Below are 13769 nucleotides of genomic sequence, written 5' to 3'. Positions count from 1 at the left end.
GCTGTGCTTTCACTCCAGTTCATCTGTGACGCCGGGACAGACGAGAGAGGATTCCTTTACGCTAGATTTACATTGCAAACACACCACAATTCAGTAAATTTCCAGGGCTCTCTGATGACTCACATCTAGGTCTTTCTGATATGAGTCACTCACACCTCTGCAGTGAGCAGTGATGACTGGACCACGTGATGTTACTAATGTGTAGCACAAAGAAAGGCCTATAGCATCCCCACAGTATTAGGATTTACTGCTACATGTTGGTTTTCTCTTAAACCGGTGCGTGGAGGTCTGCAGTCTCAGGAATATGACTTCTTTTCATCAGAGATGATCTGAAAGATGACCTGTATCTCTATATTAATAACTTGCATCAAAATAATTTAACTAAAAGCAATGCTTTCAGGGCAGGGACGGTTCCTTCTTGGTCCAAAAATAACAAGGAGCAGACCACATAAATCAAACACAAACCTGGGGACAGACTCTGTCATCATGTCCCCCGAGGCTCTACATTCTCAATTAGCGCAAAAACATTTGCCTAAAATGATTGGTTACATGAATTTGAGAAATGTTAATGGTAGAGTATCAACTAATGAATTTGCATGCAGTTCAACAAGACCTTAAGTCACCTGTTTAAAGTCTATTGCGTCATATTTGCTGGTTAACTGCTTTAGGCCGCCTTCAGCATTGTTTATCCAGTTTGCCCTTTTGGCCACTTCCCAGTAAGTTTCTGTGGAATTTGCACCTGCCTAGATATTTGGGTACAACACGACACAGAAGAAGACAGGTTGTAAAGGTGGAATCATTTCCTTTTTATTGGCAGTAAGCTCGGTGCCGCTCAGGCACCGAGTGATGAGTGAATGTCTGATCCATGTGCCGCTGTGCTTTCTCACTCCAGTTCATCTGTGATGCCGGGACAGACAAGAGAGGATTCCTTTACGCTAGATTTACATTGCAAACACACCACAATTCAGTAGATTTCCAGGGCTCTCCGATGACTCACATCTAGGTCTTTATGATACGCAGTAACTGATGAGTGATGACTGCATCACACCTGTGATCTTACTGCTGTATATAGCATCCCCACAGTATGGATTTACTGCTACAGTTTGGTTTTTAACATTTAAAGCAATGCTTTCAGGGCAGGGACAGTGCATTCTTGGTCCAAAAATAACCAGGAGCAGATGATACAGTATAAATCAAGCACAATAACTACCTGGGGACAGACGACTCAAAGTGCCCTGAATCCTTGTCCTAGATTTATTCACACACAAGGACGACATGTTCAAATAAACAATACCAGCGTCTTCTTTTTGAGGTCAAGCAGCCGACTGACTTCTATGGCGACTTGAATAGCTCTCTCTTCGTTTAGTTTTTATACGTTAAACTGCTTTTTTTTTTACGAGCTGCCAACTTGTAAATTTGTAATTACTCTTGAGGGCATTTTACAGTTTACTTCATCCTGAATCATACCTCGGGTTTTCACTCTATTTAAAACTAGCTGAGACCGGCTCCGACCGGCTCTGTTTTTCACATTCAGCTCGTTTGTTAACCTACAATTTAACTTGTTGTGAAAACAGTTCCCTTCTTGCCTCAGCAGGTACCACAAGTCCACCTCACAAAAAGTTAACCGGCGTCTCTGGGTGATTAGTGAGCAGATAAGGACTCACTCGGCCTTGAGGTAAACCATTACGGATGTATGTGTAGCATTTAGAAGTCATCACCTTGTTCCTTCTTGGTGGAATCCTGACTGACTTCATCTGCGAAGGAGAAATGAGAAAACGGAGGGTTACAGCAAGTCATTCTAGTAGATTCATCAGCGGCTTTACTTGACGTTACCTGAACTGCTCAAGCTCTCTGGCACTGCCTCGTGGTGCTCTAGGAAGACATTAAAATGAACTCAACTTTAAAGAAAGAAATATGTAGGGATAGTAAAACTGCTCCTTTTTTTGTCTACTGCTGTGAACTTTTTTGTTTCAACAACAAAACAGTGTTTTTGTGTTGATTTCCATTACTTACCACGCCTGTGTCTCCCTGTTAAAAACAATAAAGGCACAAATTGTCACAGAATGACAGAAACTGAGATTACACCTTTAATGTGCTGAAATAAAGTGTGTTACTTTAAACGCACCCTCTGCCTCTTCAGAGGACTCAGACTGGGATTCTGTGGGGGAGAGAAATCAGTCACCTGGTTGTGATATTTCACATAGAAGTGTACTTTCTTTGTCATCCTGCAGACATTTTGAAACTGTCCTTTAACACCACCTACAGGCTCATACTTGAACAGTTAAACCTCTCACCTTCATTTGCTGCTGCCGCGACTGCTACGTCAGAGTTCCCACCTCCCTCTGCTGAAGCAGGGTTTCACAGTTATGTAATGTTGAATCTCAGGTACAGAAAGATCACATGTTGCCTTTTTAAGCCAGCGGGATGCTTTTTTTACACACCTGTGACGTCGTCCTCAGCTTCAACATGCTCCCCCACTATTGGAAACATTTCAATAGTGACATTATCACACAAACTCATGTGTTCAGGTGTTTTATCTTATAAGTAGAACTTACCGGATTCATCTTGAACAGCCTCTGTGTGCAAGATATTTGACAGATTGCATTACAAACTGCAAATGAATCAGCCGTTGCTAGTTTTTAAATGAGGTCAAAGCTTGTGAGCTTCCTCTTACCAAGGTAGCGGGCTTCCCCATTCTGTTCCTCAGTTACTTTGACAGGAAATGGTAAAAAAAAAAAAAGATTATAAATGGAAGTGGAACTTGTTCTACAGTCTGGTCTTAACACGATGGATGAAAGATATATTTGCTCATGAGGTCGCCTCATTTTGGGTCATGTTCCTCGCCCTGGACTTTGATCAAACTTACCATTCATCTGAGCGGCCTCGTTCTTTTGAGCGGCCTCAAACTCCATCTGATCTGAGGAGGCAAATGATAAAAATATGCAAAACAAGGACCAAACGGGTCAGACAGACTACAGGCAGTTTGTGTAAGAATAAAAGTGAACACATGTAGCGTTACAGATAAAACATACAATACATTAAAAATAAAAAGTGTCTGGTCGGGGGCTTTAACACACTGGTGAGTCTGTCCGTGTCATTACAAGGCAGATAAAAAAAAAAGCTGCCATCCAGGAGAATTAACACACAGAGACTTAAACATTAGGAAAGAAAACATCCATTTTACAGCAGGTTCTCTATTGGACCAATGATCTTTACCTATTTTCTGCAGTTGAGTTAGCCCATCTGCATGAAAAATAAACAGGATGTTTGGATCAGATTTTGAGGCATGCAAGTCAAATTACCATATAATAATTATCATTGCAAATTAATCATCAGTGGTTATTATTTGACCATAATTCCTCACCAGGTTGAGCAACAACTTCCTCTTTCTCTGCAGATTCCAGAGACGCTGAGAGAGCTATGGATCATCACAAGTATATCAGTCAGGCTTCAAATAAATACATATTAGGACCTCTCAATGGAGAACATCCCATTCTAAATGAAAGTAATATTCTAATCCTCTTAAATCCCATTCAATCATAACGGTAAGTATTTATTCTTCTTACCAGAGTGGAACGCTGCCACGGCGATGAAAACACATAATGGCACTAGAAATTTCATCTTGGCTGTTGGTCTGGGTAGTGGAAGATTTGGGGTTGTTGTCATTTCACAGCCTCTTATATCTTCAGTCCTATCACATGTCTTGCATGGGCAGGCGGTTCTGGTACCATTGTCCCCCCCTACCTGAGAGGACAGCTGGGTGGCACATCACCACACAGACGTGTCCTTATTCAGGCCCTCAATGCCCCCCATTGTTGGCTCTTCAGTCACATGGGCCTTTATTTGGGGGTTTATTGTGTCTGTTTGATACAAAAGGGGGGAAATAACATGGCGGTCCTGGCATCTGAGCTGAAAACAATGTTCGTTTCCTTTTAATGGTGATTTCTCCACACATCCGTGGCTTATGAATGATGTGTCACAAGGTCGCCCAATGAGACAATTCCTCAAATTGTGGATATCAAAGCAAGGATGCAAAAAGCTGCAGCCATTAAATGTTTTTACTTGTCTCTTCAAGCCTTAAATCTGCCACTAAAAGAATGGTAGAACATTTTATTCCTTAAAAATTAGAAAAATGTATTAAATTGGATAAATTAAACAAGAGAGAAATGTGAAAATTAAATCAGGCATGAGATTATATAATATAATACAAAGACATTAATGAAATGGTCATCAATAACACAATCACACAGGAAGTTTGCAAATTGCTTTTGAAAGTGAGATCTATGTCTCTTCGATATTCAAACCTAATATTAATCGGCTTTTAAATAAATACCAGCACATAGCAGAAAAGGTTTCATCTCTTTATTATGATCGTAGACACAAATATACTGTTTGGAATGAGAGATTTCAGGAATGTTTCAAAGCTGAAATCAAAAGTTTTGTAATTAAAAAGCCTTGTTTTATTTGTGCAGAATAAGCCTGTCTAAATACTCCACGCAGTTGTTTTGGGGCATTTGCAAAGTGTAGAACTGACATTCAATTAAACAGCACTATATAAATAAACTCACAGCTAGAAAACTTCTTTCAAAAATCTAGAAAAATACACCTTCAAAAGTGCTTCAGAAACAATTAGGAATTTAGGTAGTTTTTTTTAGCAACATTACATACAATAAACTAAGTACAAATAGGTAGAGAATACTTAAAAACAGATTCTTACCACCAAACACAGAGATGCATCAAACTCTCCAATTAAATACGACACAGGAAGACCCAAAGGACAAATGATTTCTAAAATGATAGGGGGTTATTATTATTTAATTAAGATGTAAGCCAATTACACTGATATCTTTAAGGCACAATCATAGTTTTACTTCAAGCTTAATTCAATTGTTGAATTCATACAAATCATCAGTGTGATTAGACTGTCCAATTTTAGTTATTAACATTATCAGTGCAATTAAATAGTAAGAAAAACTTGTACTCGTTACTGCTTTTCATAAGTGACATCATTTACATCTCGTTTACAAAGACAATGTCTCCGTGGCACCAGTCTCCTGCCTGTACTCACATGTGGTCTGCTGATGAGGTAGAGAGACTAAATAATCAGAAGACATGAGATCCAGTGAAAAAAAAAAGACATCTTGGTTTATGTGTCACCAACAAGCTGATTTGCTAGATGTTCAATGTACCATAATCAGAACAGCAATAGTGCATTTTTTTTTTAAATCACTTAAAGGGTACGGATCGACCCCGGAGTGCAGCGTGTTTCACAAAACTGATGAACCATTTTTTGTCTCAGTTTTGGTCAACATTTGCTGTGGTAGTTTTGGTCAACATTTCTATTGGTAATAACGTTTCCATCACCAAGTTGACTGCAGAGATCTGGGAAAGCAGAGACAACTCTAAAAAAAGAGGTGAGACAGAGCAAGAGACCGGTAGCCAAACAGTCGGACAGGTTTTAAACAAACCCCAGGTTAGCCAGAGAACAAACAGTACCATCGGTTATAGAACCACTTCCTGATTCCACCTGGAACACCATATTTTAAGTGTTTTACCAATGCAATTAAGGATTATTAATAATCCAAACACAGTGGTATAACCTGTATGATTGGGTGACTGATTGTAGCGACATCACTGTTTTTCCCAGATCTTACCGATTATTTTGCTTAGCTAAACATAGAAATGATGCCCACAACTACAACAGTGAGATCCGAATTGTAATAAACCAAAATTGGCCTTTAAATTAAAGGGGGTAAACAACCGCAGACACCAGAAAAAGAGTTGCCGAGACAGGAGTGGTGTGACAGTGCAGCAGGCTGTGTGGGTTTATTCTCTAATTGATTGAAAGTATTGTATTGCTTTTTCTTCTTCTTCAGAGTTCCCCTCTTAGTCGGGTGTGCAGGTCTTCCTGGTCGATCTTGTCCACCTGTTGGTGCCAGCGGTGGTGCGCCAGCAGCGCCACGTTCCTGGCAGAGATGGCGCTCATCTCCATGGCGCTAGCCGCCCACTCTACAGCATTGAGGTAATACATCCGGTTGTGCAGGATGAAGGGGGGCGTCTTACGGTGCGGCGAGCGGTAAGACGGATACGCGAGCCACCGGGTCTCCGACACTGAATCCCAGGAGAGGAACATTTCCTGCAGCTGCTCCTGGGACAGCGGCTGTGACGAGAACACCTTCCAGACTTTGGTCTCGCTGGCGGGCGGTCGCTTGTAACCCTGAGGGATGTGCACGGGGTCGATAGAGCTCAGGCTGTTGACGATGGAGACCTTTGAGTCCGTGGTGAGGATTTCAGACACGGTGAAGGCAGAGGCCGGCCCTGTGGTCCCGAGGTAGGACGTGTTGAGCGTGCCGTGGACCAGAGTGGACACCGTCTGGTGGTAAAGTCCGGAGTAGTGAGACGGGATCGGAGGGGAGAAGCCTGAGAAGGTGATGTCGGACTTTCCCTGATGAAGCGGCGTTGCTATTACCACTATGTCGTACAGAGAATGTGCTGAGCCTGATTCTCCAACATAATTGACCTCATAGAAACTGGTTGTGGTGCCTGAAAATGGGAGAGGGTGGAGTGTTGAGATGAAATGTTTTGCGTGAACATTGACATGAGAAATGGGGATGGGGGGGAAATGACCAGTTCTGTGCCAAGTTAAGAAACGTGAAAGGTACCTGTCTTGGATGGTCGGACTTTTATTGAAATGGAGGTCACTCTGGCAGAGATGAGGTCACTCTTGCTGTGGTACAACAGACCTGAGCACACTCTCTTATTGCCTCCATCCACTGCCCACAGACCGGGATCTGCTCCCGCTAATGACACCGCCCCTAGAAGACGAGACAGGTGGGAAATGTTACCTCGATTTCACAGCCTTCGAACCCATCCAAACTCTTACGTGTTAGCACATACCCACAAAGCCATTGATGCGGACACTTTGTCCGTAGTTGACACGAGTGATGGGTGCAACAACATCATTGAGGAAGACCTGCGAGAATCCCTCGGCCATCATCGCTTCCTCCAGGGTCTGATTCAGCAGGGTGAGAAAACCATCGCCGCCCATGGCATGAAGAAGCCGATCCACGCTGGAAAATGAGTAACCGTACTGCTGATACTGGTAGATCCTGCGAAGAAAAGGGTTTACATGGTCTTCTGTGTTGACACTCCAGATCTCACGCTAAAACAATGCCATTTAGGGACCATGACAGCTACTTCTCCCTGCTCACCTCATGAATTTGTCCAAGATACTCTCCACCCACATGTGCATCCGGATGAAGTTAAACCCGAATCTCCAGAGTATGCGCAAGAAATTGATTATAAACCAGTCACTCTCTTCAAACGTGAGCTCGTTTCCATCAAAGATGGCCATTTTAGAGGGGACACCTTTCCTCTGGGGAATACCTGAAAGAAAACACACAGAAAAGATTGTTATTCTCTAAGTTTCTAGCATTCTGGACTTCATAACAATTCAATTATTCACATGTTTGTGCTGAGTCTGTTCAACTCAAATAATGTTACCTAATTTTTCAACGAAGGACTTCATGTGTAGGTTCAGAGGATGGATCACCGCGCCCCCCGTCTCATACTCGTGTTCTCCCATCTTCACTGTCGCCAGTCGTCCGCCGACATCGCCAGGTTCAAACACATCGATCTTCACCCCGGGTCCAAACTCCTCCCTCAGGTAGAACGCTGCGGTCGTGCCACCGATGCCGGCTCCGACCACAGCTTTAGAGCAGCAAGGCAATGTAACGACACAGTCAGTGTAACACACTCGGCTGAAATCACAGTTTATTTGATAAAATATTGATATATAAGTGATTTATTTATTAGCAAAATCGATTTAGAGAGTGAGATCCTGATTCTGTTCACTTCACCTGATTTTTTCACTTTGCACTATAATTCAACTGCTATTTATACATTTTTATATTGCTCTTTTTATATGTTGTTTCTTTACTTATTGTGTTCCTTATCTCTCCTTACTGTGTTGTTACTGTGTGTAATGCTGCTGCTACACTTACATTGGTAATAATACCAGCATTGGTAATCTTTCATGTTGATTAATTGATTAACCTGACAAGACACTACTATTCAGCATGTTTAAGTATGGAGGGTATTTATTTGCAAATGCCATCTCCCTGTAAACTCACATACTGTGTCACCAGATAATCTAATTTGCACATATTAGGATTTATGGAAATAAGGATTAATCTATGTTTTATACACTTGAAGTGTTGTTTTTTTAACTTGCTGGCATGTGTCAGTGAGTTCACAGTGAGGTCTCCAACTGTAAGGAGGTAGTTATAAAAGGGAGGATTGAGGTGTTTGTTTGTTTTACTTGCACCCTGCGACAGCCTTAACGTACCTATCTTTTTGGGCGGATCTCGCAGGCCGGGGGCTGAGGCTAGACTTCTCCTCCCGGTCTGCCAAAGCCCCAGAAACAGCAGGGCTCTCAGCGACAGGGTTCGTGGATTCATTGCGGCGGTCTAGTTCTCTCCTGCACTCCGCAGCATCTGCACAGGAGGGACGGACGTAAACCACGATGAGCTTCGGCGTAGACTCGTTTAAATCCGGTCTCTGAACTACGCTGATAACGTGAAAGCAACAGTCTCGGTCAAAGGTTACTCTTACAGGAGTTCAGACCAAAGCGAAGAATAACAAAGCAAATTGTCTGTCTACGGTTTAATATATGTATATATGGATATTTTAAACTTGATAAAGAGACAGCGTTGATCGGTGTGGACTCACTATTTGAAAAGTCACTATAGGAGGGCTGTCGTTGGTCCAGAAGTAGCTTTCACAGAATAATCTTCACTGTTTCGCGTCACGACCAACCCAACAGTCGGTAAACTCACCCCCGAATACTTCAACAGAAACCCGAGCTGTTAGATAAGACGCAATAAGACTGGAAATACCAATAACTAACTAAACTTAAACTGTTCAACGGTTGAATCGTGTCGGAGCGCCGTGAACGTTTTCTTAATATCCAGACACTTCCGGGATCGGTAATGTTTGAATTTCACAATAAAATCTTAATTTGAGTTCAAACTTTGATAAATGAGGGAAGTTTGTCCCCAGATGAACTGCAATGGCAAGGTGCAACGTTTTAACGATGGAGGCGGATCTTACTACGATTAAATTAAGATAAAAAAATGGGGAATGTGTAAGATGAGGAGAAAGAAATGTAAATAGACTTTGAAAAGCGTAGATGCGTACTTAAAATAATATCTAATTTTCAATTATCTATACATGAATATGGGCTCGAGGAGGTTTGGAGCAAATAAGCGGAAGTTGTCACCGCTTTTGTGTCTTTCTCTTTCTCACGAAAAGTATTGAGACGTGTTAATTTCCGATAACGACAGTCTGCAACCCCGCCCGTCTAAAGCCAGGAACCACATTTTGAAATAAAACGGAAGAGGTTTTTTTTTTTCTAAAACCGGTTGCGGAAGTAAAACGGAAGTGGCGTAAACGTCTGCTCATCTCGAACCATGCTTGAATGGAGGTGACCTTAGTTCTCATGAAATTGTAAAGGAACTTGGCGTGGATAGCAGGGATACGTCGCGTCCGTCCGGTCTGGTTTAGATGCTAAACTCGCATCTTGAATATTAAGTTAGTGAAGACTTTGCGGAGGACGAACAGAGATGGCAGAGGCACATCAGGCACGCGTGCATACTGTGGTGGAAGAAATGGTCCAAAGCCTGGAGAAGGACAATATCCGTGTTATGCAGGTAGGTGTGTCATCCGTGGAAAACATGCACGCGTGTCCACCGCGTATCTTATCTGTGTGTTCTCGCTGCAGGGTCGGATGTTCCGCTGCAGCGCAGACTGCTGTGATCGCTCCACAGAGTCCATGTCCGTGGTGCATCGGTGCATCGAGAGGTGTCACACTCCGCTGGCCCAGGCTCAGGGACTGGTCACCTCCGAGCTGGAGAAGTTTCAGGTGAGGGGACATTCGACTGTGTGGTATTTTCAAAGTCTTCAAGGTTATTAGTTGGTCCTTGCTTTCAATTGGTATCTTTCAATGTGACATTGCATAGTGGCCTAAATCAAACCTGCCACAGACCCACATGAAGTCCATAGGGTAATGTTTTAATATTATAAAGGAATATGCACCATATGGGTGCAATAAAAGATTAAATAGAGTAGACATTTCTGCAAGACAGGCCTCAGGTTTAGGTTATCATTGTAGGATTTTTTTATGTGGTCATTTAGTGGTGATTATTTACAAACTATTAGATGCAATAAAAAAAAAACAAAGTACACCTAGTAATTGAGGTACAACTTTCATATGCTAATTCTGACTATGTCAAGTCAGATTTACAATAGGATAAAATGATGAACATTTTGGACGGACAAAGATGTAAACTGCAACTTGACTGGTTGGAGGAGGCGTACAATCACAAGCTGGTAACTCTACGATGTAACATTTAAATGTATGAGCCTTTAAGGGTTGCGTTTATGTCTCCTTTATTCCAACAGCACATCATATCCTACAGACAAAAACATTTGCTCCACATTCATTTAAATGTGGTTTTCAGTTAAAATGTGACTGATGTAAATATTAGCATTCCCTCTATCAGATCTGCAAATCATATCACAATTGCAATATTAGTCAAAATAACCAGGTGTTTCTTATGCCATTTTTATACATTGCTTTTCTGACTTATTTATATGTACTATAGATGAGTTTTAATGACATTTTTATAACTTTTATGAGATACTATACTACAACATTTTTGTCATACTATAATTACTGGTTTTAATACAACTATACTATTATTTTACTTACTCATTTGTGACGTAGTATAACATGATTTTTTTTAGGACATACTATACTATGCTTTTAAAGAATTAATGGCACACAATACTATGTTTTAAAAATAATATCTATAATAAACTACTAAACAACTAAATTGATTTCTCATGACTTTGACAATACATTTTCTTTATCTTTTTATATATTATCGTAAATGTCAAAGTCATACTATACTATGCATTTTTATGATACAATATAACTATTTTTTAGCATGTACTATAGAATATTTTGACTCATGACACACTATACAATGACTTTTTTGAATTAAAAAAAACATTGCTTTTAATGACATACTGTACTATATTTTGATCACATTAACTAAAATTGTACTTCTTTATGACAGTTTTTATGACGTTTTACACATTTCCCCTGCGGATCTCTAATCATATGGACTGGGACCACTCTATCGTCTGTTATTATTAAGTCTAAACCACAAAACCTCGTCTTTGCCCATCAGGACCGTCTGAGCAGATGCACGATGCACTGCAACGATAAGGCGAAGGATCTTTTTGACTCCGGCGCTAAGGAACCAGCTGTTCGATCACTGATGGACAGCTGTGTGGGCAGTTGTGTGGACGACCATGTGAACCTGATCCCCAGCATGACCCGCAGACTCAAAGAGAATTTGGACTCTATACAGCAGTAACCATCAGGATGGCTGACTGTAGTCCTTCCTGGAGACTCAACCTGAAGTCTTTACATAAACACGTGCAGTATGCAGGGTCACTCAACTCAGCCAGTTTGACCAGTAACAACTGAAGAATAAAGAGCTGGAATGCCATGAGAGGAGGGAGAGTGAAGTTTAATATGAATTGTGTGACGCAAAAGAGTTTCAAGAAGGTTTAGAGGCTGTGACTCTGAATGGCGTTGTGGAGATTTAAAACTGTCAGATGTGTTATTGTGCTATGTGCAAACTGGTGTTGCATCATTGTTTGTGGACAAGATGCCAACTCAAACATACATCGCAGACAAGTGTGCATTAAAAAAAAAGAATAATACAAAAAATAGGAAAAAAGTCGCTCAGTACATATCAGTCACATACTGGTAGAATACATCCCCCCCCAAAGAACATGATCCCCATGTGCATCTATTCCTGAATAAAGTTTTTAATGTAGTAAATGTACAATTCTTCTCAGTCATATTTGATTTCTGAAGTTTCTCTCCTGTCTGAATCCTTGCATCCTTTGTTCTTTTTTGGCATTTCATTGTTGTTAAGTTGTTCTGATCATCTGACCTCTAGGTGAGATATGTTTATGCATTAGAGTTGGGAGCAGTGGCGGCGCCAGAGTATTTTTTCTGGTTCAACTACGGTGGGGCTAACTCATACGGCGGTGGGGCTCAAATCAATGTCAGAATTTCAATGTGAATATATAACAACACCCAGTGGCGCTGCCAGCCGGAATCCAGTACGCACTGGGAGGACTTTTTTTGAAGGTGGAAAAAAAAAATTGATGCTGCTGAACCGGGCCTGATGCAGCCGCATTTGAGAGGACGAACGCGCGTGTGTGCGCAATTACGCATAGCGTGTGTTGGCCCCTCTCCACTACACAATACAGCTCGGCTCTAGTCTCGTCACCTCTCTGCTGCTGAGCACTGTGGGCCGAGCCGATGCATGTCTCTCTCCCCGGGCCGGCAGAGTTATCATACCGTACTGTGCGTGCGTGTCCAAGCGTGTGTGTGCGTGCGTGGAGTGCTCACAAGCGTGCGCTTGTGTTTAGGTCGGGGATGGAGGGCACAAAAAACTATTTGCACCGGGGCCTATCACCATGATATACGCTACTGATTTCACTGATACTGAAAACATTAGATTTTGTCTTAAAGTATTTTTCCGTTTGTTGTTGTATTTGCCGTTTCTGTGCGTACATTGAAATTGAATCCTGGCGGCGGCGCTGACAACACCCTCCCACAGCTATAAACACGCACACAGTGAGAGAGAGAGACAGAGACAGCGAAACGTGAATAGTTACGTTAACAGCCGGGACCCGAGTGGTCATCTTCCCCTGCAGGTGTCAACGGTGCGTCCGTAGTTTTATCCAACACGCCCGCCACCGCCATCTGTTGTTCCGTCCGAAGACGTTTAAAAACAAATGTATCCATGATCAATTTTGACCAGCTTACTAACGTTAACTTAACGTGAGTGACTATAAGCCGCTAACGCGAACTGCTAGAGCCAGGTAGCTTACAAACTAGTAGCCTGCTGTCTCTGTGTCGAGCATACACTAAAAGCGGGCTCACATGAGTGACGTTGACGTACGGACAGTACAGTCTGTTAATGAACCCAGATCAGTGACAGTTGTCATCGCAGCTGCCTGAATGCCGTTACGACGTGACGTGGTGGTGCTGTTGAACTCCGCACTTTTCACATGGGAGAGAGAGGGGGATGTGACATGTATCAAAGGATCTCCAGCCGGGATTCGAACCTGAGGCTGCTGCATATATGCAGACATGGGTAAATGGCATGCACTCTAACCACTCAACCCCCTGCCTGCCGTGAATGAGCCTTTTTATGACTGTTTTGGACTCACTACACTCAGATTTTGATTGGCATGCGATATAGAAGCATATGTTAGGACTTTTACATCATTTTTACAACATTTTATGAATTTTGTCGATTTTTCACTTTTTTTCCGACATGCTATATATAGTATGACTTTTTTTTTTCCCTGAAAAAGTTGACCATGGCTTTTTATGGCTGTTTTGGACTCACTACACTGAGACTTGGTGCATCAAGCGATATGAGCGATTTTTATGACTCTTTAACAATTTTAAATATTTTTTTATGAATATATCCTGACTGACTTTTTCGTGAATTTTCGACATGCTATAGTATGACTTTTTTTTGGGGGGGCGGGGGGGGATATGACTAAGCCTTTTTATAACTATTTTGCACTCACTACACTCAGATTTTGATTGAGACGCGATATACAAGCATATGTTAGGACTTTTACATCATTTTTACAACATTTTATGA

General features: G+C 41.8%; 4 protein-coding genes across 6 annotated transcripts in view; 2 read left to right on the top strand and 2 right to left on the bottom strand.

The window, feature by feature from the left end:
• The window catches only part of ggcx (gamma-glutamyl carboxylase), a 198885-nt gene that overhangs the window by 165951 nt on the left and 19165 nt on the right, over positions 1 to 13769 (top strand). The gene's annotated exons all lie outside the window — the stretch shown is intronic.
• On the bottom strand, positions 783 to 3673 carry LOC311029369 (uncharacterized protein). 2 transcript variants are annotated; one of them, XM_084034473.1, is made up of 13 exons: positions 3567 to 3673; positions 3365 to 3418; positions 3217 to 3243; positions 2867 to 2917; positions 2675 to 2710; positions 2556 to 2576; positions 2442 to 2477; positions 2295 to 2345; positions 2126 to 2158; positions 2014 to 2028; positions 1834 to 1872; positions 1719 to 1754; positions 783 to 897 (listed from the first exon to the last, which is right to left on the bottom strand). In XM_084034473.1, the coding sequence occupies exons 1-13, from the start codon at positions 3664 to 3666 to the stop codon at positions 884 to 886; spliced, it is 513 nt and encodes a 170-aa protein (XP_083890599.1). In that variant the 5' UTR covers positions 3667 to 3673; the 3' UTR covers positions 783 to 883. The 2 variants fall into 2 exon arrangements, with proteins under 2 accessions (XP_083890599.1, XP_083890600.1); XM_084034474.1 differs by having other exon boundaries at positions 2295 to 2342.
• On the bottom strand, positions 4349 to 8995 carry pcyox1 (prenylcysteine oxidase 1). 2 transcript variants are annotated; one of them, XM_084034827.1, is made up of 7 exons: positions 8838 to 8995; positions 8348 to 8495; positions 7504 to 7710; positions 7212 to 7386; positions 6898 to 7109; positions 6663 to 6815; positions 4349 to 6543 (listed from the first exon to the last, which is right to left on the bottom strand). In XM_084034827.1, exons 2-7 carry the CDS (start codon positions 8457 to 8459, stop codon positions 5873 to 5875), a joined length of 1530 nt encoding a protein of 509 aa, XP_083890953.1. In that variant the 5' UTR covers positions 8460 to 8495; positions 8838 to 8995; the 3' UTR covers positions 4349 to 5872. The 2 variants fall into 2 exon arrangements, with proteins under 2 accessions (XP_083890953.1, XP_083890952.1); XM_084034826.1 differs by having other exon boundaries at positions 8731 to 8966.
• On the top strand, positions 9437 to 11911 carry fam136a (family with sequence similarity 136 member A). Its single transcript, XM_084034828.1, has 3 exons — positions 9437 to 9710; positions 9782 to 9922; positions 11256 to 11911. Exons 1-3 carry the CDS (start codon positions 9624 to 9626, stop codon positions 11442 to 11444), a joined length of 417 nt encoding a protein of 138 aa, XP_083890954.1. The 5' UTR covers positions 9437 to 9623; the 3' UTR covers positions 11445 to 11911.

Source organism: Eutrigla gurnardus (genome assembly GCF_963514095.1).
Source record: "Eutrigla gurnardus genome assembly, chromosome: 19".
In the NCBI taxonomy this organism is placed as follows: Eukaryota; Metazoa; Chordata; class Actinopteri; order Perciformes; family Triglidae; genus Eutrigla; species Eutrigla gurnardus.
The sequence above is the reverse complement of the archived record's forward strand: the minus strand, read 5'-3'. Positions and strand labels throughout refer to the sequence as shown.

What these genes read in the sequence shown, in the direction of transcription:
- LOC311029369 (XM_084034473.1), bottom strand. Translation starts at nt 3,666, where the DNA reads ATGACAACAACCCCAAATCTTCCACTACCCAGACCAACAGCCAAGATG. An exon ending in GGAAGTTGTTGCTCAACCTG is followed by an intron (nt 3,244 to 3,364) that starts GTGAGGAATTAT and finishes TTTTTCATGCAG; the next exon opens with ATGGGCTAACTCAACTGCAG. An exon ending in AGAGAGCTTGAGCAGTTCAG is followed by an intron (nt 1,755 to 1,833) that starts GTAACGTCAAGT and finishes TCTCCTTCGCAG; the next exon opens with ATGAAGTCAGTCAGGATTCC.
- pcyox1 (XM_084034827.1), bottom strand. Translation starts at nt 8,459, where the DNA reads ATGAATCCACGAACCCTGTCGCTGAGAGCCCTGCTGTTTCTGGGGCTT. An exon ending in AGATCCGCCCAAAAAGATAG is followed by an intron (nt 7,711 to 8,347) that starts GTACGTTAAGGC and finishes GCTGCTCTAAAG; the next exon opens with CTGTGGTCGGAGCCGGCATC. An exon ending in GTCCTTCGTTGAAAAATTAG is followed by an intron (nt 7,387 to 7,503) that starts GTAACATTATTT and finishes GTTTTCTTTCAG; the next exon opens with GTATTCCCCAGAGGAAAGGT.
- fam136a (XM_084034828.1), top strand. Translation starts at nt 9,624, where the DNA reads ATGGCAGAGGCACATCAGGCACGCGTGCATACTGTGGTGGAAGAAATG. An exon ending in ACAATATCCGTGTTATGCAG is followed by an intron (nt 9,711 to 9,781) that starts GTAGGTGTGTCA and finishes TTCTCGCTGCAG; the next exon opens with GGTCGGATGTTCCGCTGCAG. An exon ending in CCGAGCTGGAGAAGTTTCAG is followed by an intron (nt 9,923 to 11,255) that starts GTGAGGGGACAT and finishes TTTGCCCATCAG; the next exon opens with GACCGTCTGAGCAGATGCAC.